The 27,094-nt window shown below is 38.4% G+C and overlaps 1 protein-coding gene across 3 annotated transcripts in view; it reads left to right on the plus strand.

Moving 5' to 3' along the window:
- Window positions 1-27,094, plus strand: part of EPHA5 (EPH receptor A5) — a 216,661-nt gene that overhangs the window by 139,114 nt on the left and 50,453 nt on the right. For all 3 annotated transcript variants that reach the window (XM_072115041.1, XM_072115057.1, XM_072115050.1), the window contains exons 4-5: window positions 2,805-2,960; window positions 8,525-8,860. In XM_072115041.1, the coding sequence (XP_071971142.1) occupies window positions 2,805-2,960; window positions 8,525-8,860 (492 nt within the window). The remainder of the gene's footprint in view (window positions 1-2,804; window positions 2,961-8,524; window positions 8,861-27,094) is intronic.

Below are 27,094 nucleotides of genomic sequence, written 5' to 3' on the forward strand. Positions count from 1 at the left end.
AAAAATGGAGGGAGAGGCTGATGAAAGAAGTTTCTCCCTGGGGCAACCCCTGAGGTGTATATAGGAATCCCTGAGAAATGGAGAATGGGGAGCCCGTAGTGGTAAAGAGCCTGATCCAGGGATCACACGGAGGCACGTTTGCAAATCAACTCACGGCTCTTTATTCGAACTCGAACAGCAGGCAATGGCCTAACTTCAACAACAGGTTCAAAAGGCTGGAAAGCTGGTAGGAGATAGCTGGTCTGCAGGAACGGTTTCTCACAGCCTGGTAAGAGTTTCAGGCTGGTCTGGTAGATCGAGCCGAGTCCAGACAGTGGCTTCACACTGCAATTACTTAGTTTCTCATGTTACAGACATCCTAGTGAGGTGATCAATCTCACCAGGTAGCTACTGGCATGAAGAAGGACATTTACACTACACCTATCCATCCCATGCATTGGCAGGCATGTTACAATTGTGTTGTGGCAGATTTTAACTATGGATTTTACCATTCGCAATGTACAGAGTAAAATCTATGGCAAATCCACAGGTAAAATGAAAAGACTGCTACACTTACAAAACCAAAGCGAAGAGGACAGTTATAGAATGAAACATGCATTAGATGGAACAAGTGCTCTCTGTATCAGTTCTGGAAATCCAGATGGGTTTAATGTAAGCACTTGTTTTGACCATAAAGTTGTGCTGTAACTTTAACGTGCAATATAGCAAGCCAATCTATGGAACAATAGTCATATTTTAAAGTTCTTATTTCTTGGCTATGATTCACACTTCTCTGGTTTCATTCCTGCGGCATTGTGTGTGTTTGATGTCTTTCCTGTAGTGGATACTTTTATTTACATTTACTGTACAAAGTAAATTTCATGTTCATATGTAAAAGGATTATTAACATTTTGGAAGCTGTATGTACAGTGCCTTTAAAGGTTTTTTAAATTATTTATTAAATATTAGATTTCTAGAGAACGGGCTTGGGTTGCAATATCTAATAAAAAAAGTCGTTAAGAGTTTATAAACAGTAATATTGCCAAGTTTGTACTAGATCTGATTTAGATTCCTTAGGACATGTATGTATGAAGCTAGTATCCTCCGTGTGTTTGTATGGATTTCCTACAGGTTCTCCAGTTTCCTTCCACACTCTAAAAAATATGCTGATTGATTTATTGACTACATATGAAAATGACCCTAGTGTTTGCTGTTGATACAGAAACAATGGAGGACATATATCCTATGCTTGTGCTTGTACACTCGTAAGATTGAGTCCCTGCCCCTCCAGCACCGCCGGATACTCCTGATGTTTCCAGCAGGTTGGCTCCAACAGCATACAATGCTACAACAGGGTCCACTTCAAGCCCTCATTGCCCACTTAGTGTGGTTGTGGCCTGAAGGGGGAACTAAATCACAATTACTGGCAGTTTGCTAGTAATTGCAATTATTTAAGGGTATATATGTCAGAAAACTGGCATACAAGTCCCGATAAATCTCCTTCAATAGATTATTATAGAACTCCAATAGCATGGCAGATGTAGATAGACTTATGAGATATGATGAGCCATTGGCCAAATGTATAATACATACTGATAAAATGTCCTTCATATTCTAATTTATCTGTACTGGTAGCATACATATTGTAGGATTCAGTGTGATTTGGTGCTATATGTGTGTTTCTTCCAAGCTTTAATTTTCTATTAGCCTCAGCTTAACTTGGCAGCAAAGACAGTCATATTGGCTTCAATAGCGCAGAATAAAAATCTCTTGCAAACAATGGCGTCATCAGTTGTGGTGCTGAATATAAAAATTGAATGCTCCAGACTTTGTGGGCGCATAAAATTAGGTGGTGGTCAGATTTGGCCCAAGGGCCTTGTGTTTGACATGAGTGCTATAGAGAAAATTAATAAGTTACTTATTGATTTGTAAAGCAAACAAAACTACCATTACAATAAAATCAGTCTCTGAGAATTGAGGACATTTATGATGTATTCTATACGAGTTTTCTGGAACAGAAGGCATGAAAAGTCACAGTTCGTGGCACATGGGCAGAAAATTGGGACCTTATTTTTCTTTCACCACCTTGTGCCACAGAAAAGTAGGTGTGGTGGGGCTTAGGGCAGGCTTAGGACATGCAGGAACCTCTTATTGCATGTCATCCCCCATGCATGTGTTGTAACACTAGTACATGATGTATCAGTCTTAATAAATTCCAGCCATGGACTGTTAGGGTTCCTGGATTATTGGGGAATTTTGGAGAATTTAACCCCAAAGTTCATTTATAACTGCAGTAAATATACATATAAGTGATTAAAATTTTCACACGTAATTTTTGTTCAAAAAGTTGGTATATAGGTCTAATAAAGATTAAAAAGCGGTGTTTCTGTTGCTGAAATTAAAAACCATTCATATTATTGCTCAAAATCTACAGTACAGTGTTGAAATATCTAGATATTATGACATGTTAAAAAAAAGATAGTTTTGAGTTTTTCGTCTGACTCATGATTTGTATGAATGCTTTACCCAAGAAAAGCTACAATTTACTTCTGGTATTGGTCAAAATAACACTCCCACCCTTCACTATTTTACACGCCTTTCAGAAACAGAAAACAGATATGACTATCTTTATACTGTATATGAGGTGTCCATGTACAGTAGTGTTGCTGCATAAAAGCACTTCACCTTTAGGTAAAAGGTCTTTGGCCTAATTCTGGTGTTGTAAGGTTTACAATGGCTACTTATATGGAACATATGCATTTCAACCAAACACGTAAGTCAGATCTGTGTCATAATAATGTGACATGTTATGTCTTGTTTTGCAGCATGTCGTCCTGGATTTTTCAAATCTTCCCCTCTGAGTCAGACATGCAGTAAGTGCCCACCTCACAGCTACGCCCATGAGGAAGCAGCAACGTCTTGTGTCTGTGAAGAGCGCTATTATAGGAGGGAGTCTGATCCGCATACAATGGCATGTACAAGTAAGCATGTTCCAAGCACTCCTCCATTATACAACCAGTGAAAACAAGACTGCATATTGTAAATTCTAATAATCTAAAAGTGTGATGTAACAGTATATTAGGCGACCATTTTTTATATGTTAAAGGGGTATTCCAGGAATAAGAATAATTCATATACAAATAGGTCATTAAAATATAAGCGAATATGTAGTTTTTTATTTAAAATTTTGCTCCCCTTAGCAGAAAAATGCCGTTCTCATACACTGTAATGAAGAATTAAAATGCTACTGGCCCTTTAATCAGTCCTGGGACCTTGTCCCTGTGGAGCAGACACATGACAGAAAATGGCTGCTGGTCACATGTCCACATCACATGTCCTGCACCTGCCTGGGCAGGTCATGTGATCAGCACTATGTTTGGCTGTAGTCAGTTGGTTGCAGTGCATCCGTAGCTGTGGTGAGACCTCATATCAGTGATGCCATGTGCAGCGATGGCAGTTACACACATCATTACTATGGTAACAGAGCAAACAATCTGTTAGATCATCACTGGGAGCAGAGCATAAGAGGGAGGAGGAGTTACTGAGGACTAAAGGATCATGGAACTTTGTAGCTTCTAGTGGTGGCCATCTTGACGATAACTCTGCATACTTTAGTGAGGCCATAAAATTTTGTGAATCATAAAATCAAACTATTTAAGCTCCATTTTGTGATTAAAAACATTGAGTTTTGTTGTATTAATTTCTTTATAACATCATGGGTTTTAGGTATCAGATGTTCATATTCCCGGGAATACCCTTTTAACTAATGCTGGGAATAAATATGTAGAAAGAAATACTGTATTTGTTCCAATCATTCACAGTAAATGGGGACTATGCTGGTTAATCCTGTATTTTGTTTTCTCTTTTCCAGTTATTTATGGACATCACAGGTGCAGACTTTTGCCAATTCTGTAATGATTTATTGATTTTATTTCTTTGTTTGTCACTTAGCTGATGTAGATTTTTTTGCTGGTTTGTTCAGTTTACTCTTAAATTAGAAGGCACTGTTTCTGGAAAAAAAAACTGTAGAAATTGCAGATTTCCTATTGGTGCACTTTGCAATTGTTTTTTGTAATTGTTATATCACAATTTACGAAATAATTTTGATAAAATATCTTTTTCTGAAACTTTGTGTGCCCAGGGTAAACCAATACAAGCAATACCTTTATTGTGTCTAATAAGTCAGGTGTTAGTTAGTCTATTCCAAATTCCCTTCTCTTCTACAGTCCATATGTTATTAAGAAGAAAGGAGAAGGGGAGTAAAGCAACTCATGACTGCTTGATGAAAATGCACACTGTTTGTTACCATGAAGACACATAGGTTGGTACCAGATTTTACCCCACTAAAATACCAGCACCATCAGGTAGGGTATGAATCTTTTTTGTATCTAAAATACCCTCTTTTATCAGAAATCTTGCATGAGCAGAGAAGAGTCATATTTTGAATGAAATGAGTTATAGAAGTTGCAGATGCCACTACAGACTACTGTATTTTTCGGACTATAGGACGCTTCTTACTATAGAACGCACCCCAGATTTAGGCTTCCAAAAAAAAGGAAAAATATATTTTACACCAATTAAAATATCCCTGTTGGTCGCACTAAAGCACAGCGCACACAGACATACATTTACACACTCAGCTCTGCATCATCCATCCACATACACATTCAGCTCTGCATCATCCATCCACATACACATTCAACTCTGCATCATCCATCCACATGCACACTCAACTCTGCATCATCCATCCACCTACACACTCAACTCTGTATCATCCATCCACATACACACTCAACACTGCATCATCTATACTTATACACACTCAACTCTGCATCATCCATCCACATACACACTCAACCCTGCATCATCCATACCTATACACACTCAGTTCACCTATACACACTCAACTTTGCATCATCTATACACTCAACTCTGCATCACCTATACACACTCAACTCTGCATCACCTATACACACTCAACTCTGCATCACCTATACACACTCAACTCACCTATACACACTCACACAGAACCATACACACACATACTTCCCCCATTTCCGTTCTTCTTACCCTGCCCCAGTGCAGCATGGCAGTATGAGACCTGTGGTGATGTAAGAAGCATGTGATCAGTCACATGATTCTGACATCACCGCAGGTCCTGGACTTGTCGGGGAGAGGGGAGAGCAGTACGGAGCCTCCTCTCTGGGAGATCGAGTGCAGCTCTGTGGCAGGGCATCACCCGATCTCCATTACAGCAGTCAGGAGGGTCTGGCAGTGCAAGATCCTCCTGACCTCCGCTGTATAAGACGTAGGCACTTTTTAGCAAGATTTTTTCTTGCTAAAAAGTGCGTCTTATAGTCCAGAAAATACGGTACCTTATTTTGTTTGTATAACACCTAGAAACATGCTTTGCGATATAGGAATCTTATCTTTCAGAATGAATAAGGTTTGTGGTTCAGTAATTTATAAAACCAGAGATACAGGCAATTGATGAGAAAACTAGATCTTTATTTGCAGTTTGCCTTTCTAACTATATCTGAAACTGCTTCTATTTCCAATTCTTTAGCTTAGAGAAGCACAAACCTGATGTGATCTGAAATGATAATTATTTAATAAAAAATAAGTTATTATAGAAGATAGGACTGTCTGAGTATCCCCCTCTGCAGCATCAAAACTTTGACTCATCTCAGGCTAAATATCACTCTTCTCTGCTCATTTTCACATGACTTTGGAGATTTTTTTTTATAGGTAAATAATATTTCACATACAAAAGGGAATTCAAGAAAGGATATTTCATATGCTTCTTGAGGGGGCTTTTAGTTTACTGGGGGTAAAATCTGGCACAATGCCTCCTTAACAGTGAATGAATACATTTAGTATTTAGTCTTTTACCAGGCAGTATCCAGGAATCTGATGCTGACACAAACAACTGTTCCCCTACTCCACAACTGTTCCAATAAGGTGTTTGTGATGGCTCTGACAGTGATGTGTTTTTGCAGCTCTGGATCATAACACAGTTCTATATACATTTTTCAACTCAATGGCTGACTTTCTCATATAACATGTAAAATATTGTTTAAATATACACTTTGTCTGGCAATAGGCATTCAAACAAGTTTGCCAAACTCAATGTCATCTGGAGGGGTCAACCATCGACTTGTTTGGTGATTCCTCTTGATGGGAGAAAGAAGAATAGGCCATTGAATTACAACACTTCTGATCCCAAAAGACAGATAAGCAGCAGCCATAGTCATCCACTTTCCTATCTCTATTAAGAACATATACATGGTTGGCCAAAAAGTACCTATATGGTGTATATGGTAGGGTCAAGGGGTATAGTTGTTGACTGAATTAGCAGTACAAAAATACTTTGTAGTAACATAGTAATACATATTTAGCAAAATAATATCTTTGTGAACATAAGCAATTTGAGGATATAGTAGCTAAAATAAAATGAAATTTACTGTATGGTGTTGGTAACACAAATAGTTAATATTTGGTGTTGGTAACACAAATAGTTAATACACCATAGCCTAAGTCTAAACCAAACAGTAACCCATCATGGCACCTCGATTATCTGTGAGCTAATTAGAACTGAATTGTAGCCTGTGATTCCTCTTTTAATTTAACTATAGAGAACTTTATTGCCCAATACACGTTTATTACCCTCATTCATTAGTCTTAATTTCTTCTCAGCGAGGCAATCCTTTCACAAATACACTATAGGATATTAAGAAATCAAAACCTTTGCTACATGAAGCGCCTGTGATCATAGTAACTGTACTGATGCTGTTACTAAATACATAAAACTAATTGTAATTTTTACATTATTTAGTGCAAATTCAAGTAGAATCCACCCCAAAATCATATTGTCAATGAGTCTTTATTATTGTATAAAATGTTGCAAAATCACACACAGTAGTCGAGTATCAACTTGGGGGGACTTGATCTATTTTTACAACACTCAACATGCAATTTAAAAGACCCGCCTGTAACGTCATGTGGAGGAGTGGATTCCATGACATATAATTCCATATGACTATGGAATCCATTATGGATTAAAATAAAAGTGTACTACATTCACAGGAACGTATGGGGGACGTATATACGGTCGACATACACTGCAATTAGCACATGGCGCCGTACAGGAGCACCGTACCATTCCGTAGCCCGTAGAAAGATAGGACATGTCCTATCTTTTGGTGGAATATGGTGCTGTGCGCTGTGTATTTCTATGGAGAGGGGCAGTGTAAGCAGCGCTCATCCCCTGCTCCTCTCCCGGGTGCCGACATGTGCCGGCCGTGCTACGGTACGGCGGGCACACGTCAGTGTGAATGCAGCCTAACATAGAGACCCATGTAGTCACGTTTATACCTTAAACCCTTTCATTTTTCCCTCTCCATCTTCAAAAATCCATAACATTTCTAATTTTTCTGTATACTCAGCTGTATGAAGGCTTGTTTTCTACATAACAAACTGTACTATTTAATATTCCATGCCGTGAACTGGAAGCTAAAAAAAAATCCAAATTGGCAAAAAAAACACATTTGCGCCATTTATTTTGGGCGCTGTTTTTAGAGCTTTCACTGTGCACTCCAAATGGCACTTGCCCTTTATCCTTTGGGTAATAGCACAGAAATACTTAATTTATATAGATTTTGTAGATTTAAAAAATTAATCTTTAAAAAGAAACATGCTTCATTTCACCATATTTGGAGGCCAATATCTTTTTCATACTTTGGTGTATGGACCTTTGTAAGGTGTCATTTCCATGCTACCATTTCGGGGACTGTATGACCTTTTTTAATCATTTTGTATTAAAAATTTCTGTTCACTGTTGGGAATAATTGTTTTTACATTTTGATAGATCAGGCCTTCTGGGACGTGATGATGCCTCACATGTTTATGAATTTATTTGTTTATTAATTTTTATATCAGTTCTAAGAAAAAGGTTGATTTTAGCATTTAGGTTTTTATAACATTTTTGAGGTGATCTGATCGATCCTGACATATAAGGCAACATGATGGCTTTGCAGGCGGTATTTAAGTGGATAACATCCACGGTCAGTGCCAACACTTAGAGCCATTTCTTAAAAGGGCTTGTTTTTGGGGAAATTTATCTTATATTTTTCTTCTTGTTATAACAATTAACTCAAAATTTGATTATGAAAGCATTCCTGAATTCATCCAAAGGCAGCATGCAATTCTAATATGCTTCTTATTTTCAAAGAATGGTCCTCTGAGCTAATTCCTACCAGCTTTTCCATGCCCAGCTCTGCAAGGTTAAAATGTCTTTCTGTATTTCTATATGGTGTCACCCGGAAGGATGTCGTTTGTAGCCGATTCTAACCCCTAATAGGATGTTTTTGTTGCCAATTTTTCTTTAATTTTTAAGCCATGACCAGGAATTTGATGGACCTCTTAGATATTTCCATTATAGAAGTATTGAAAAGTGGCCACATCATAGATATTGCCACTGATTGAATAACAATATTTAACTGCACATACTTTTATTATTCACAATTTATTTTTTTTCTGTTCAAAGGGCCACCTTCAGCTCCACGCAATGCAATCTCCAACATCAATGAAACTAGTGTCTTCTTGGAATGGATGTTTCCTGCAGACACTGGAGGAAGAAAAGATGTCTACTATAATATTGTATGCAAGAAATGTAACTCTATTGCCGGAGTTTGTGAGGAGTGTGGAATTCATGTCCGTTATGTTCCTCAGCAAAGCGGACTCAGAAACACATCTGTGATGGTAATAGATCTCCAGGCCCACACAAATTACACCTTTGAGATTGAGGCTGAAAATGGTGTGTCTGAGCTGAGCCTAGGATCTAAGCAGTATGTCTCAGTGAATGTCACCACTAACCAAGCTGGTAAGTTGGATTTGAAACACTATACACAGAATATATTATAAATATCTGTCTTATTTGCCAACTGATTGTAAAGTTATAGACTCTACAGCATGGAAAAGCTGTAGATTGTATGGAGCAACAGTTCCAGTTCCAGTTCTTCTGGTGCATACAGTCTCCTCTTTACTGCAGGTATATTGGTGATGGAATTAAAGCAATGACTAATGAACTAGCAAAAAAAGTTTTAAATGTTGACTGAAACACTTTTAATGGTTTTGTGTGTGTGTGTGGAGGTCAATACTCGTGGTCTCTCTTTAGCAGAGGCCATCAGTTTGAGATAGTTGGGGTGTCTACACTATCTAACAAGTGGGGATAAGGAAGCATATACAATTACAATACCCATTTCTAATATGGGGCTTTGGAATAGCAAATTTTTGTTTTTCATGATTGACCTCCACCAGCCCTATATTAAATGGGTATTCCCATGAAGACAAGATTATTAGATATACTCAGGATAAAATGTGTCTCTGTTCAGACTTGATCCTTCTATTGCTAGAAACTAGAAAAACACATCTGAAATACTCAGATTTACTGCAAGGATACTGTAACTTCTGCTTGACTCCCAGATGAATTTATTGCATGCACAGTAGTACATACTGCAGGTCACCAAGGTAAGTAAAAACAAATAACATTGATTAATATATACTCACAAAGGAGTTTAGAACCATGAGCATAGAACATGCCCCAGAAGAAGCCTTGAAGGGTGTAACCCAGGGTTGGGCTAAGGCCTTTTGATCATATTTTATGTTATAAGTGCTTGGTTTTAAATTCTTTTGTGAGTATATATTAATAAATGTAATTTCTTTTATACTTACGTTGGTGACATGCACTATTTAAACATGAGTCATGCAGCAGCTCCAATGTCATTGAAGCATTTGTGGGGCATCCTGTTGAGGTTTTCTGCCTTCTAGTAGAAGACCTATCGAATACGAACATATAGATTTTTCACTAATCCACTAAAAGTTAGAGGATTAGCTTTCTTGTTGAAGCATTTTGGAGAAGGAGTACAGCTTGGCCTAAATATGGCACTTCAATTAGTATAAGTGAGATCCACCAAATACTGACGTTTTTATTCTTTCAGTTCACAGTTTTTCACTACTGTATTTCTTGCATAGTGAGAGACCACAAGCATTTTACATAGCGCTCACTCTTTTACTTCACGTGTGTACATGAGACCATTATTAGCGTCTTCTGGACACAGATAAAGATGGGCTTCACAACCCAGAGCAGCAGGAAAAGGTGAGAGAGATGGGGGAAGAAACACATGAGACTCTGGCCAATCCCCACTCTACTTGTAAGTAGGAGCTGGAGACTCTCAATGCAGAGATAATAGTGGAGGAAGAGGAGTCTGTCTTGGCATCTGGGGGAGCAGGAGACAAGTGACATGTTCTCCCCTCCCCCCCCCCCTTAGGTGTTTGGTGCTGTCAGTGTCTTAACCCCTTGCTGTCCTTAGTGTAGTGGCTACCTAGTAAATGCAGCTTAATTTTATTATGGGCAGTGTTTGTCCATGGATTTGTTAGTGTTAACTGTGAATAAAGCTCTCCATATAATACCTCTCCATATATCCTCTCTCCCTAATCTGGCCCTGGAGAAGTATGCTGTCCAGAAATCAGTCGTGTACACGAGACTTAACAGCAATTTTGACTATTTGAAGCTACAGACAATATTAGGTAGCAGTCATGGAGATCTGTGCAAACAGTATAGTACAGTATAGATCTAAGTCACAAATTCAGCCCTGCTATTTCTGTAGACAATATGATTAGACTAAATCACAAATCCGGCCCTGCTTCGATTATATTTTCCATTTATGTCTGTATATGAAGTATAGTGTTCACAGTGTATTGAATATATATGTTACATCAGATTTCACAGATTTTATGTCCCTTTGAATAAAGAAAAAAACCTTGTAGTAAAGCTTTGCCAAGTTCTGGTTTGTTTTTGTGTTGCTACAAGACATTCTGAATGTGAGTACTACTCTGAAGTCCGTTGCCAGCTCAGTCCTTTGCCAGTTTTCCTGTTTTGGATATCAAAGATTTTGGCTTAGGTAGATATGTTTGGACATAAGTTTTATTCTCAAGTACATTTTTCCCATAATAATACAGTTACTCATTTTTTCAATCTGTACTTTTATTTCATTTTCTTAGAATTTACTTTCTTTGGACCATAAACAGCATATGAATAGAGTATGAGATAGACTTGTTCTCTAGCCACAGTGTCCTCATAGACATATTTAGCTTTATTTCTCTGGAACATAAACAGCTACAAATACTTTCTTCATTATGTGTATATTTCATTAAAACCTGCAGAATATTCCTCTTTAATGTTACCGACCTCTTCATAAGCCTTCACCTTCTATCTATGATATCTTCTCAAGTTGGTACCCTCTCACCAAATGCTCCTAGAACTGTTTCTAATTTCATAAAAAAATATCTGTTTTTCATTTAAAGGAAACTTACCATTTGATTTGATGAACATTGAAGCAAAAATACCTTGAAAATGCTGTAGCTACACTGATGCAGGATCATATCTTGTTTAATCCTTGTGCTGAGTGGTTTTGCTTAAAAAACAATTATAAAATTCAGGACCTTGGGAAAGTTGGATCCACATTACACATGGAGCTTTCTGAAAAGCCAACAGACGGCTAATGAACCTGAGCTGTATCACTCATACACAGCAGCTGAGGGATGGTACAGCAATTGATTATTCTGCCTAGCAGGGAGGACCGTGATTGTATCATCCTCTGGTGCAGTGCATAACTAATGTGAAAGGAAAAGCTCAGAGCACAGGCACAGAAGCGACAAAGCTTAATTATCATAAATTTATAATAGTTTTTTCAGGAAAAACCACTCAGCACAAGTATAAACCAGATATGATCCTGCATCGGTGTAGCTACAGTATTCTCAAGGAATATTTGGTTTATAATGCATCAAATCAAATGGTAGGTTTCCTTTAAGATATTTTCCAATTGTTATCATTACAAATATTTTTGAAAATCTGCACAAATAGAAAAAGTGTAATTCCTTAACAATTGTAATAAGATTGGTTAAATCTCACTCACTTAAAGGAAATCTACTAGCTAACTGGTAGTTTGGAGATATATGTTTATACATTGCTTTAATCTGCTAATTTTTTTTTTTATGTAAATAAAGAACAAGTGCTTTGTGAGAGGGGGATCCCAGAGGTGCTCCGGGCTCTCTGACGCGCACCCCCAAAGCACTTGTAACCAACATCCCTGCTCCCTTGGCGCTCCTCCTTTTCGGAGCATACGGAAATCATGTCATACCAGTAAGTATGTTCTGCCTGTGCATCTGGCTAACTTCCGCAGAGGATGGCTGGGCTGAAGGAGCAGTAATACGGATTACATGTTAACTTCACCACCAAAAAAAAAATTGCTTCAGAGTTACATAAGTATAAAACTTTATTTTATAAGGAAAGTACAGGAGAAAAAGCTCTGTATAAACATATGTCTCCAATCACACTGCTAAGAGCTACCCAGCCTCAGTATTGGTTAATAAAAATCAAATTAGCTGTTAGATTTTCTTTAAAGTAATTTGTCCAGCTACAAAATGTTTATAGTGTCCCTCCTGAAATTTGCCAATGATGTTTAATTGGTAAACAGCATAAACATAAAATAGGCAAACAAAGTTACATTGGTATCACAATGAGGCACACTATGTGATAGATCTGGTGAATCTTGTTAGAATGTAAACAAATCTTTCTCTTTAAACCAAAAATATTGTTGGTTTAAACCATTAATATTGTTAAACCATTAATATTAGCGGGGTATTCTGGGAATAAGAATGTCTGAAACAAAAACCCATAATGCTATAAATAAATGAAAACTCAATGTCATTAATCACAAAATGGAGCTTGAATAGTTGTGTTTATGATTCACTAAATTTATAAAGTGGGCTTTCTAAAGTAAGCAGAGATATCTCCAAGATGATTCACCATCTAAAACTACAAGTCCCATGATCCTTCAGTTCTCAGTAACTCCTTCTCCCCCTTATGCTCTGCACCCAGTAATAATACATCATACTGTCCTAATCTGTTACCAATCCTTAGCAATTTCTAATGATGCAACTGCCATCACTGCACATTACCTCACTGAGATGACGTCTCACCACAGCACTGGCCATACTGAATTGGCCATAATGAGAAATTGTGTTATCTCTCATGTAAACAGTGGTTTACATAATACTTGCATGTATCTGTACAGTTGACTCCCAGAATAAGTGTGAATTCACACGACCGTTGGGGTATGTATATATGGCCACCGTATATATATCCCACATAGGCCAGCAATGGGAGCACAGTGCGGTAAGGAGCGGTACAGTGCCACACACGTACGGCACCATAGCGTTCTGTACCTGGGAAAAGATAGGAAATGTCCTATCTTTCTCCGTATCACGGCGCTCTCCCCCTCCTCCGCTCCCGTGGGCCAGTGTGTGTGAATGTAGCCTTAGTTTTTCTGGTTTTCCCTAGGAACCAAGACATCCATTTTGGTGTTGGTTCTCTAATTGAATTCAGCACAATTCCATATATTGGTAGAATTCAAGACAATGCAAGGAAGTGGCACTTCTGTAGAGTTTGTCAGTTTATTTGCCCATAAATAAATTGCTGTAACTTTACAGGAGTGCAGCTTTCTTACATTTTCTTGGATTTACAAAATTAGTTTTGAGTCAAGTGTCTTTGGGAGCACCATTGAGGACTGGAACCTCCTCATCCATGGTACTGCTTCGTCTATTCCTCTTTTACTGGATAAATTGTTAGCATTGATATAAATAGTGCTTTGCATTATCCCACATTTATTTATTAGACCAATAAATATTTAGGACAGCAAACATTTTTTAGTATTCCTACAGATGATATTCTATCACAGTGGGTAGTGACATCACAACATATGGTCAGGTCTCCGTTGCTATCTGACTTATGAATTACTTGAATATTTTATATCTTTATTTATAACTCCCCAGTTGGTAATTGTACTTAGCTTCAGTTTATTGGCCTCTAGAAAATGGTAAGATTAATGAAAGGATGTAATCTATTGTGAAAACATCCTGAGCAATTTCTCAATGGCTATTTAGTCTATTGCTTTGATCACATAGGCCTGTGCTAAGTTTCTTTATCTATGAAAGCAAAAGCACAATAAATCAACCACATAAAAGAAATGTACATTTCATGTGTAAAAAAGAGTTTATTGTGCTCCAATGAAAGGTGATAGCAATATATTTCATATTGTAGCAGCAGATGCACACCAGTGTTAAACTGTAACAAAATAGCTTGTAAGGTGATCTAAATAATGCACAACCTGAATAGCTTCAGCACTTCCGAGATTTACAGAAAGGTTGTAAAGACACAAAGAAAGAGGAAAGAAAGTGAATAAAATTATAATAAATTCAGTGCTTTTGCTATTTATTTTTACTTGTGTTATAAACATATATTACATTGCTTAAATGTTGAAGCATTAAACCCCATAAATCAGGGCAGTGAGAATATACACTGGTGACTTATGATAAATACATAAAAGATATTTCCATTCAGTAGAGAATATCCATACAGTGCACAGTTATTGAACCTGGTCATATTTATGCTCAATAATAACTACAAATAATCATAATACTGATGCTCATCACAACTCAAATACAGATTTTTACTATCCAGAGAAAATAATATGGTAGACATTGCTTTATGTACTGATATTTGGATTAACTGCAGACTTTTAATAATGAGATTAGCAATTTGGCTTCTAGACATCTTCAGCCTTTACTTCTTGGGGCATATGATAACAGCTATCATCTTCCTTTTATCCGGTCAGTAAGAGAGTTCCCATATTCATCATATCTAAAATTTTAATGTCAAATATTTCTTAGTGCATACAGAAATGTGTTCTTAAATGTGGTTTGGCTCAGTAGTAACATCTTATTATAAGTGAATAAGCACATGATGTTCCTGCATGAGAGTGTCCAGTAGCATTGGTCACACTTAAATCAAGCCTCAATTGCCTCTTTCCTTCTAAAGTCAACTTTTAAAATTATGTTAATGAGTCTGATGGACTTCCCTTGTCCCTCTGTGATTGGCTTCCTCAGCACTTGTGGAGTGAGCACATTCTATTACTTTATAAGAGTAGGAACAAATCAAAGAAAAATAATATAGACATTTTAACATGTCAGTGTACTTCATGCTGTCATTATTTCATACAGACAATGGGGCAGATTTACCAAGTGTCTGAAAGTCAGAATATTTCCAGTTGCCCATGGCAACCAATCACAGCTCAGCTTTCATTTTACCAGTGCTCATGAATATTTTAAAGTGGAGCTGTGATTGGTTGCCATAGGCAACTGGAAATATTCTGACTTTCAGACACTTGATAAATGTGCCCCAATATCTTTTTACACTTTTTTCTTTGATGATTATAAGAAGACAAGTTAAGTTGTTCCCTTAACTTATATGTTCCAATGTGCCAAGTGTCTGCAGAAGCATTGTTGCTGTTGATATAATGTACTGTCACTTATACTGTGGATTCACAGGGCAGAATTATCAGCATCAGTGGAATGGAGATGCTGAACAGAGCCTATTTCTTGAAGATGGTCAATTCTTATTATTTATTCTCACATGAGAGATTTGGTAAAGAAGAATGAATGAATTCCCTGTCTTCTTTAGCTCAAGCTGTAATAGTCATTAAATTGTATTGGGGGGGGGGGGAGTGTGAAGATGTTAGTCAGTATAACAAAACTTTTGTAGTGTAACTACAAGGTACTAGGGTAAGTACTAATAGTGCCAAGGACATGTGAACAACATTCCAACCACCTTTATGGCAGTCGTTATGGTGGAGGGGGAGAATAGAAAGTAATGTCTGCACAGCCACAACCACTTTGGTGGTTGGGTGTTAGTCTGATTGTCGGAGGCAAGGCATTCCATAGAATGGGTACAGCTCTAGAGAAGTCTTGGAGACATGAGTGGGAGGTTTGAATTAAGGTAGATATTAATCTCAGATCACTGGGGGATTGAAGAGCATGAGTTGGGCGATAGACTGAGATGAGAGAGGAGAGGTAGGGAGATGCAGCATAATACAGAGCTTTTTGAATGAGTGTTATGATTTTAAACTGTATTTGAAAGGAGACTGGCAAAAAGCATTTTTGTAGCATTTGGTCTTATAGACAAGCCTAGCTTCTGCATTATGAATAAATTACAAAGAGGAAAGAGTTTAGTGAATGGAAGACCGATTAGTAGAGAGTTACAGTAGTCAAGATGAGAGTGAATTAGAGCAATAGTTAGTATTTTACAAAACCTTTACCTAGGTAAGTTTCACGGGTGCTCCTGTGATCCACAGTCTCGGGGGGCTCCCGTGTAGCGGCACCCCACGAGTCTTACCACTCCACGCTCCATTGGCATCTCCTGTACTCCGGCGTCCCCATGTCCTAGGGAGCACACACGCCGGCTCTGTAAGATTTAAAGGGCCAGAGCATTGCTATTTGGCGCTGGCCGGCAGCTGACCTGTTAAATAGCTGTCCTCTTCCTGTCACCCCTGCTGTATCCTTGTGCCTCAATAACCTTAGAGAAAGCTTCCTATTGCGATTCCTGTGTATTATCTATTGTGACCTTCTGCTACGTTCCTGACCTTGATTCTCTGCTGCCTGTCTTGACCTTGTGCTACGTCCCCGACTCCGATCCTGTGCCGCCTGTCCTGACCTTCTCCCTGACCATGACTCCGATTCTGCTTACCAATTCTGTACCTTGCCTTGACCACCACCGGGGCAAAGTTGCGCCTGTGGAGCGACCTGGTGGTTTCTCGCCACAGCAAGTCCAACCAGGTGCTACTCAGGTGTCGGCCTATGTCATAGTTCACGGTTGTTTATTGGGTCCACCACCACCCACCCTGACAGTAAGTACTATGTGGGTGATGCTCTTAGGATTTTGTTCATGACAAAGTTTTGAAATAGTTGCCAACCTCTTTATGACAGGTTTTATTTATAACCAAATTCATAAATTCTTTGTAACCCAAAATAACACTGTGTTAGTACCAAGGTAAATTGTGCCAAGCATAGGAAGAACTTTAAGAATGCCTTCTCCATTCAATCAAGCCCTCTATGCATTCTAACCAACTCAACTTTTTAGCATTTGCAATGATATTTCACCCTTAATAAGTAATGCTCATTTCCTATTTGTCTGTGTTCTGGATTATAGAAATATTTTTTTGCTAATGACTATACATATGCACAGTAATAATATTGCCAGCTTGAACTCCCACATGATGGCATGTGTTAATTATAATTACTTTGAATGCATGGCAGTAATTAGCTGCTGGGAAAGGATGAAAGTAACATTGTACATTAAAAATATTAACATTTCAACAAAACTGAGTTGACTGCTGCTTATACTTTGTCATTTATTGGCAAAACGATATTTGCTTTATTACTTTAATATTTTATTGCCTTTGACCAGTTATTTAGTTGATCTCAACCGATCTTCATCTATCTTAGTCTAACTCTTTCCAAGTCTCTATCCCTATACAAAGCTGTATTTTTCAGCAATTTGTAGTCCATGGCCCTTGTGCCCATTTTCACAGACTGATAAACACAGGATGATTATTGGCTACAGTAATCGGCCATATTTGTGTTCATGAAGCCTTAGTACTTTTCTAATGATCTTAATTTATGCCTATCCAAATTTTTGCTTCACTATCCATCTTGTTTCATCTATATTTATCCTAGTATTCCATTATAGGTCCCATATTATTCAATCTCTACTTAACTTAGTCCAATCCTTTTGTCCATTATTATCCATTTTGATCCATGTTTAGTCTCTCTTGTTGCTCTGGAGTTAGCAGTCTTGATGAAATATTTGGACCTGGAAAAAAGGTTGGACTTCATTGACATTTTTCTTAACACATGTAGGCATTTTTGTGTAATTATTGTAACTATAAGGGCACGGTGGCTCTTGTGGGTTCCCTACAGATGGGTGACCCCAGTTCACTTTGAAACATCCCTTTTTTATGAGCTTGAAGTGAATTTGCAAAAGTATGGCCACTGTTACCGTAGACATCCAATATGACCTCCATGGTAGGATGCAGAGTTGAATCATATAATGAACTAGAACTTAAAATGACACTTTTCTAAGGCTTTTTATGATTTTCCAGTGTTGGATGTGATATAGTGTTGGATGTGATATATCGCTAATATCCAGATACAAACTATCGAAAAGTTGCAATTTTGGCACAAATTGTCCAAAAACCTGAAAAAAAGACACACCCAGATGTCCAAACTAAAGATAATTGACGTACATTGACCTTTTCCTTGAGCTATTTGTGCATCTCGTAAACAAAAGGTTGGTAACAATGTGAGAAATACAAACTCTCTAACTCTCTTTAAACTCTCTTTACATGTAAAAGTGGTTTGAAAAGGCAGTCTCCAAAAGGAGATTTTTTTTTACTTCTTTCCTAGCTAAAGTAGTTCCCTATACTGCAATGATGAGAAGTAGAAACCTCAATACAGTGTTGCCTTCAGGTGGCTGTTTTTTTCTTCTATAATAAATTCATGCCACAAGGCTCCTTGCAATTCAGGCATTGATCTATCGGGTGTTGCCTTTTAAAAGCCACAATTTTTACTTGTTGACTCATTGCTTTCCTTGTGATTTCAAATAGCTTCCATCAGAATAGTACTTGGTGTATTTTACTATTTTTATAACAAATGTACTGAATAGTGATGTATGAATTGATAATCTAACTGTCAACATATGCAATTAGTTTGTCTTTCTGGAAAACGCTTTCAAACTAGTCTTGGCATGTCAATGTAAACATTTGGGAGGCTGGTTCAGTTCAAATATTGTAGCAGTAAAAAAAAACCATTGCTGCCAAACAGTGGCCTTAGTTGTCTCTGGTCATGTCACTTGCTCTACTTTACTGCAAAATATCCTTTACATAGAATTCTATTCCATTCGGAAGAAATGATAGTTTACTCCTCCCTGCTCTGCAGGAATTGTGAAATGTATTGCCAGCCTGTAACTTTGGTTAATTAGGAAAGGTGATGATGTACACTTCTGTATATACTTGTGAGCTTATGCTTTTATGGACATTTGCAATCAGATACATCTTTGATGCATCAGTACTTAAAGGGAACCTACCCCCATGAATCTCCCTATAAAGGTAGATCGGGTGGTAGGTGGATCAATAGGACATGAGGATAGCCCTTTTAAGTGCTAATCCTCACATCCCCGCGCTGTTTTGTGAACTTATATTATCGCTTTATGCTAATTTTGTTATGCGGCTACTGGGGCGTGGAGTAGCCGCAGCTGTGGCTACACGGCGCGGCTATTCCACACCCCAGTAACCACTTTACCCCTCCTACCCACAATCTTCGGTGCGCAGCTCCTTGCAGCCCCGCACCCTCATCCAACAAAGCTGCCGTCTGCACATGCGCAGAACAGCAGGCCCGTGCCTGTTTCGGAGCAGTGACCTCACAGGCGCGGGCCTGCTGTTCTGCGTATGCGCAGACGGCAGGTTCCTTCAGACGAGGGCGCGGGGCTGCAAGGAGCTGCGCGCCGAAGATTGTGGGTAGGAGGGGTAAAGTGGCTACTGGGGCGTGGAGTAGCCGCACCATGTAGCCACAGCTGCGGCTACTCCACGCCCCAGTAGCTGCATAACAAAATTAGCATAAAGCGATAATATAAGTTCACAAAACAGCGCGGGCACGTGAGGATTAGTCCTTAAAAGGGCTATCCTCACGTCCTATGGATCCACGTACCACCCGATCTACCTTTATAGGTAGATTTGTGGTGGTAGGTTCCCTTTAAGGTCACACCATGATTGCAGAGGAAGACATCTCTGGATCTTCTTCTCGAAGGGGAAGATTTATCAATCTCTCAACGCCAGAATTCTGGAGTAATTTATGTCCAAAATACTGTGCACCACATTAAAATGACTATGTTTGCTCAGTTCTCCAAATTCTTAAAAAAGTGGCATGGCCTTGGGAAAAAGGGAATGGCCTAGTCAAGAGGCCGGAAAATTCAATCTGTGCACCAAAAATTGGCAGCAGAGTTCTAAACTACTCCAGATACCATGTCCAGCCTGATTTATCTGGTGCAGAATAAGACTGGGGAGTCTATATGTGCACTGGTCTATTCAGCAACACTTTATTAAATCTCTCCCAATGTGTCACAGTTGTTTTACAAATCAGAATTTTGTACATATAGGTAATTATTTATTTTCAGTGGTTAAAATTAAGTCACACAAATCTAACATTATCTCTCCATCAAGACTGGAAAGGTGTTCTTACCAGATTTATGGGTTAATTTGGGATGGTATGCAGGTGGTTGCAAAATTTATGAGACCCGTAATTACTTTTTGTAAAATGAGTTCCAGAGAGAAATCAGCTCACAGTGATGAAATGTGATGAGGTACTTTTGCATATCCAAGTCTAACAGTGACACAAACTAATTGTCATAAGGCAATAATATCCAGAGCATTTTTAAAACAGCAAATACTTTTATTACCAGAGAACACATCTATTTACCATTGAAACCATTCTGTGCCCTAGGCTCTGTCAGAAAATAATCCCTAACTTAGTAATTAGACACTCTCTAGGTTTATATCTTATACAACAACAACCCATTCCTTACATAAATTGATACACAATAAGACACTAGTGGCATACAAAGATTTTGGAAAACTGAAATACTTGATATAACGCATGACAGATTACATTTAATATATTTATGTTGCAATAGTCACAACTATTAAATGTAAAGTTTAATATTGTGTAAACATCAACATATATCTTTAATGAAATGCATTGTTTAAATTTTGTATTTACTAAATTCAATAAAAGTTATGGGTTTTCACCTCTAGGTTTTCCAGCCATGCCTGCCATAGTAATATACTTTAACCTTTCTTCTCAGTTTAAATACAGTATACCAAATGAAATAGCGTCATATCTAGTCACTTATACCTGTTTGCGTGGGTTTCCTCTGGGTCCTCCGGTTTCCTCCCACACTCCAAAACTTACTGGTAGGTTGATTAGATTGTTAGCCCCATTGGGGACAGGGACCTATTTGGCAAGCTCTGTACAGCACTGCGTAATCTGTGTTCGGCAAAAAATTAAAGGAATTATTATTCTTCCCCAACTTGGTAATATTCATTAATTCAGTCTTATCAGCTAGATGTAATCATTCCATTATTTTATATAGAAATGATCATTTGTATTTTGGCCAAGTACTGTATATAACCTTGGCAATTTCCAAAGTACTTATGCTGTAGTCATTCTTCTCTTATATAGAAGTCATTCAATCATTCTGTGTATCTTCGAAACAGAGGTGTATTACATAGAATTCATTGTGATCTGGGTTCATTCATAGCCACTTATATATGAAATGAATTTTGACAGATTTTCTTAAGAGAGATTCGGATGATAGGATTTGTACCCACTAACCTTAATTGTGGGTCAGTATGAAATGCCAATAGTGATATAATAAAGCTTTTAGATAACCATGGTATCAATGATGATATGGAGAATACGGCTGTCTGACCTATCAGTGATCTGACCTTCCAGTGATAAGAGGGGTCCAATTTATTGGACAGGGGGTTTCCCCACTGATTTGATATTGATGGTCAATCCCTATGAGATCTTAGAGAACCCCTTTAAGACTTTAGTATAGATTTTATTAAATACATATAAAGTCAGAATATGTTACGTTATTGCAGCACATAATACAGTGTTTTAGATTACAACTAACAATTCATAGTGTTTAGCAATATATTTATACCTACTATCCTGAAGTGATCCAATTCCTTTCTCGCCAAGAAAGCTTTTTCTCTGAGTAAAACATTTGAACAAACTGTAGGGAGCCCATCAGAACACTTTTTGGTACATTATAGTATTCAGTATATTGTACCCACTTTGCTCAATACGTTACATGATCATTTCTATTCTATACCTGGAATACTACATTGGAAATATGTGCTATTCACCATTAAGTCCTAAAAATATTTTAATTCAGGAGCAAACTTTGCTTACTTTTACTTTTATTTCATGAAAAGGAACTAGATTAATGTTAGCTATTTGTTAATCAATGTGTTAGCAACTATTTGTTTATCACAGTACGAATGCAACATAAGTGTTATTGACTTCAATGTTATTACATTTAACATGATGGTGTTAGAATCCCTGTAAGGAACTGATGAGTCAATTGTAAACTGATTGTGCAAAATATTTAGGTGATACTTTTTATTCTCTTTGTTCTCGACATAAACAAAATATCCAAAAAATGATCTTGAAACTTTTTTCCTTATATTACCTGGTGCAAACATTTACTGCTATGGAATATTAAAAGGGCTATGTTTAAAGGGAACTTGTCATCAAGAATGGGCACATTAAACCTTACTCACCCCCCACCTTCTCCACTGTGCTTTTGTTGGCTTCGGAGCTTAAATCTGCATGCTTACACCTGTTAAATCATTCCCAAAACTTTTTCTGTCTTTGTCTATGTTGGCTCCACCAACAGGAGAAAAAATGACTGTTCTATACTCATTTGCATATCATGAAAATGGCTGTAATTAAGGTACAGTGCCACAGTGGCAGATAATTTTAGGTAATATGAAGTGGACTTTTAACCCTTTACCAGAAGGTATTAGTGTTGTGAGTACCGTATTTTTTGCCCTATAGGGCGCACCGGACTATAAGGCGCATTAGTCCGATGCGCCTTATATGTGTAATAATTACATATATAAGGCGCAACGGACTATAAGGCGCGGGGTCCGGCGGCCGGGGGCGTGGCGGAGGTCCGGGGGCGTGGCGGAGACCCGACGGGACGCGGCGACGAGACGCGACGCCGAGACGCGACGGGGAACGCGGGGAAGGTGAGCGGGGAAGGTGAGGGGGAGGTGGAGGAGGGCAGCGGACCATACTTACATAGGTCCCCGCTACCGGAGACAGCAGATCTCCCGCTGGAGATCTCCGGTAGCGGGGACCTATGTAAGTATGGTCCGCTGCCCTGTGCCCAGCGCCATACATAGGGCGCACCGGACTATAAGGCGCACTTTGGATTTCCACGGAAATCCAATGCTTTTAAGTGCGCCTTATAGTCCGGAAAATACGGTAAATTGTGGTAAAATTCTGGTGAATTAACAGTTAGCATACAGACAAATTCATTTCCAAGGGCGTGCACACAGTCGTGCAAGTTGCTGAGCTGACTGTCTGAGCCAAAAAACGCATAGCATGAGCTATTCCTTTTTCAAGTTTGTGGATCCAGCAGTCTTTACAACACACTTTCCGCGACACGCAGGTGCCAGCAATGGACACAGATCTATTGTTATTGGCGCTATAAAGCAAATTACCCTCCTTTCCCCATAACTGATACAAAATATTTAAACAGTAAACATCACAAACATGTTAAACATCGGCACGTCCAAAAATGCATAGTCTATCTAAATGTAAAAGCGGTTATTCCTGGCGGTGATCCCCATAATGAAAAATAGCACCCAAATGTCCTAAACGCCACTTTCTACCATTTTACATAACATAAAAAATGTAAAAAAAATTATCAAAAAGTTGCACAGTCCTCAAAATCATAGCAATTAAACGACAGCTTATCTTAAAAAAAAATCACATCATACACAACTCCATACACTAAAGTATGAAAAAGTTATTATCATCAGAAGATGGAAAAACTGTTTTTTAGTACACATTGTTTTAATTGTTTAAAATGTATTAAAAAACAATAAAACCTTTATAAATTTGGTATCTCCCTGATCATATGGAACCAAAAAATAAAGTAGACATATGAATTGGAGAGCACAGTGAAAATCTTAAAAACTGAGCCCACAAGACGCAAATGCGTTTTATCACCAATTTCCCCACATTTGAATTTTTTCAAGCTTCCCACCACACACCATGGAATAATAAATAATGTCACAGAGATGTACAATAATAAAGCTTTGACATAGCTCTGTACAGAGAAAAATGAAAAAGTTATAGATTTTTGAAGGTGGGGAGCAAAATATAAACAAAAAAGGGCTGTGACACGAAGGGTTAATGTGGAAACCTTTCATTGCATCTACTAGTATCCATGTTCACTCTGAGGGGCACGTAAATTATAGAATACTAGAAAAATCCAGTTTAATAAAAATAGTGGGCCCCTATGCAAATTTTGGGCCCCTATGCAAATATCTAAATGCTACACCGACATATAATCACAGCACCATACTTATACACCTTATACGTAGTGTCTAACAGCAGCCTCCCTTGCAACCCCCTCATTAATAAGATGGTCCCCAGCAGCCTCCACTCAATGAAATGTCCAGCAGCAGCCTCCACTCAATGAAATGTCCAGTAGCAGTCCCCAAATCAATGAAATGTTCAGCAGTAGTCTCCACTCACTAAAATGTACAGCAGTAGCCTTCACTCAATGATATGCCCAGCAGCAGCTGTCACTCAATGAAATTTCCAGCAGCAGTCTCCACTGAATAAAATGACCATAAGCAATCTCAACTCAATAAAATGTCTAACAGCCTCCCCGTAATAATAATAATAATATGTCTAGCAGCAGTCTCCCCTCACTAATAAATTGACTATTAGCAGTCACTGGGACTCAGTATTTAGCTCCCGTGCTCTAGATTCCTGTTATATCCTTGGTGTTCCATGCACTAGGGCGGGCCAAGACAAGTCCATGGCCTCTGCCCGAGCACACTGTATGAGATCACACAGTGTGCACTGGCAGAGCGCACAGACGTGCCTCTGCCAATGTGCTCTGATAATCGATTGTATGGGCGTCTGCAATTGATTATTTTCCCCTGTCATGAACCTGCAGTCTGTTGGCTAACAGTCTGTGGGCCTCTATCATCCCTGGGTATAGTTGTAACCTCTGTGACCACAATCGTTATGCCATTGGTTCATAGCTTCACTACAAATTTTTTTAGGTACTTTAGAGGAATATTTAAAAATGACAGGTAGATAGTAGTGCCATGCTACCCACATCTTTGGGCAAAGGAATGGTCAAGGGAAAATGAAAAACATGATTAACCAACTTAAATTAACTAAGGATATAGAGGACAAGAGGGGTTTTATGATTCACTCATCTCTAATGATCATCAAATGCAATGCTTAGTAGGAAGTTCCATTAGTCCTGGTGTATCTTTCACAGATACAGGACATTGACCAAGCTTTGTAATCTGTTTTTGCAATAATATATGTACAAATGCAGCAATGTACCACTCATATGGCATTGTGATCATAGTTGTAGCAACCAAAGCATCCCAAGTTGTCAGATCCCAGTAGTTCATCCTAGCTAGCATGCAGTAGTGATGAGCAACGCATGTGCAGCATTGCTGTACTGCTCTATGATCCTCTTCTGCTGACATAAACATCTGTTAAGGTGGTGAAGAAGACAACATTATATGTGCCCCATAAATATTACAGAGGGGTCGTACACTATATATCTTTGTATAGATAAACTCTATTGTTGTAGTAGTAATTCTAATGCATTCATAAGATCCTTGCTTAAAGTCAGCAGATATTTACATAATAAAGCACTACCGGTATGTAATAAAGCAGCTGAACACCTTCCAGATCATGTCTATTTCATCGCCCATCATGGTGGCATTGTCCAGAAAATCCACTTTGATGTGAGATGTAATTTGGTTGTATAAAGTTAAGGAGGCAGAGAGTTTAACACTGAAGTCAAGCTTTCCTTTCCTTGCCATTTTGACTGTAATTGATGGTCCTACATCCAGATACATCACTAACCAGATCTCCTTCATTCTGAGGTGGGGAGAGCTTGACTTCAATGCTGAGATTTGCACCTCTATGACTTCATGCAACCAATTTACATCTCACTTGTAGGTTGATTTTCTGAATGATGCCACCACACTGAGCCATTAAAGAAACATGATCTGGAAGGTGTTAATCTGCTTCACAACATACTGGTAATGGTTAATTAGGTCAATTTCAGATGACAGGTTCCCTTTAAGTGGAGTGCGGCCCATCCTCAACTATGATATGCCACATGTAATCATCTGGCATCATTCATGTCAGGAAATGTAGGGTTAAGAGGAAGCTAAAGAAAGACTTGTCTGCAGTATGTAACCTGCCTGTGACTCCCCTATGGGTGTCATTTTCTAGGTTTAGTATTTTGCTTTGTTCTGAGCACTCTTCTCTTATAACTATGGAAAGTGGAGCACATTTTAATTGATGTTTTTAATTTCTGGTAATAATGATTGCACATTTCAGACCAGATGCATGCATTATCCAGATTGAATGGTAGTGTTTGAAAGGGAACTTTGGAATGTGTAATATCATTTATGTTATATGAAAATACATCACTTCCAGCAGGAGTTTATTGAATATAAAGAAATATTTCATTTAAACATTTAGCATCATAGAAAAGACTGAAACACATGATTACAAGAATCCAACAGTCAGTAAAATGTAAGGCTAGAGCTCTATGGAAACTAAACATGGATGAAAGTGCAATAGTCTATGCACAGTGAGTTCCCTGCACCTGTGAAGGAAGGAGGGTTTTCTGTGACTTGGGGTCCCTTCTCCTCTTCTGGGCCCCTGAATGCAGTTACACTAAGCCCCCCCTGATGGCGGCCCTGAGTCTATATAATGCAGATATGTGAATGAATGTCTATCTCTATAAAATGTATTGTTTGTGTTTGTTTATGAGTGTTTATATGAGTGTATGGGCAATGGAAAATACTTCATGTGTGTGTGTTTATATACAGGCGGTCCCCTACTTAAGGACACCCGACTTACAGACAACCCATAGTTACAGACAGACCCCTCTGACCTCTGGTGAAGCTTTCTGAATGCTTTACTAAAGTCCCTGATTGCAATAATCAGCTGTAAGGTGTCTGTAATGAAGCTTTATTGATAATCCTTGGTCCCATTACAGCAAAAAATGCTTTAACTCCAATTGTCACTGGGGCCAATTTTTTTTGTCTGGATCTACAATTATAAAATATACAGTTTCGACTTACATACAAATTGAACTTAAGAACAAACCTCCGGACCCTATCTTGTACGTAACCCGGGGACTGCCTGTATATAATTACACAAGTTTATGTGTATATGTGTGTGTGTAAGAGCCTGTTCTCAGGGAGCCTTTCATCAAATCCTGTGTTAGTTTCACCAACATGGAGAGGAGTCATATCCTCACTGTCTCACTGCGCATGCGCTGCTTTAAAAGATAAGTGATGTGACCAAA

Source organism: Engystomops pustulosus, chromosome 1 (genome assembly GCF_040894005.1).
Source record: "Engystomops pustulosus chromosome 1, aEngPut4.maternal, whole genome shotgun sequence".
Taxonomy (NCBI): Eukaryota; Metazoa; Chordata; class Amphibia; order Anura; family Leptodactylidae; genus Engystomops; species Engystomops pustulosus.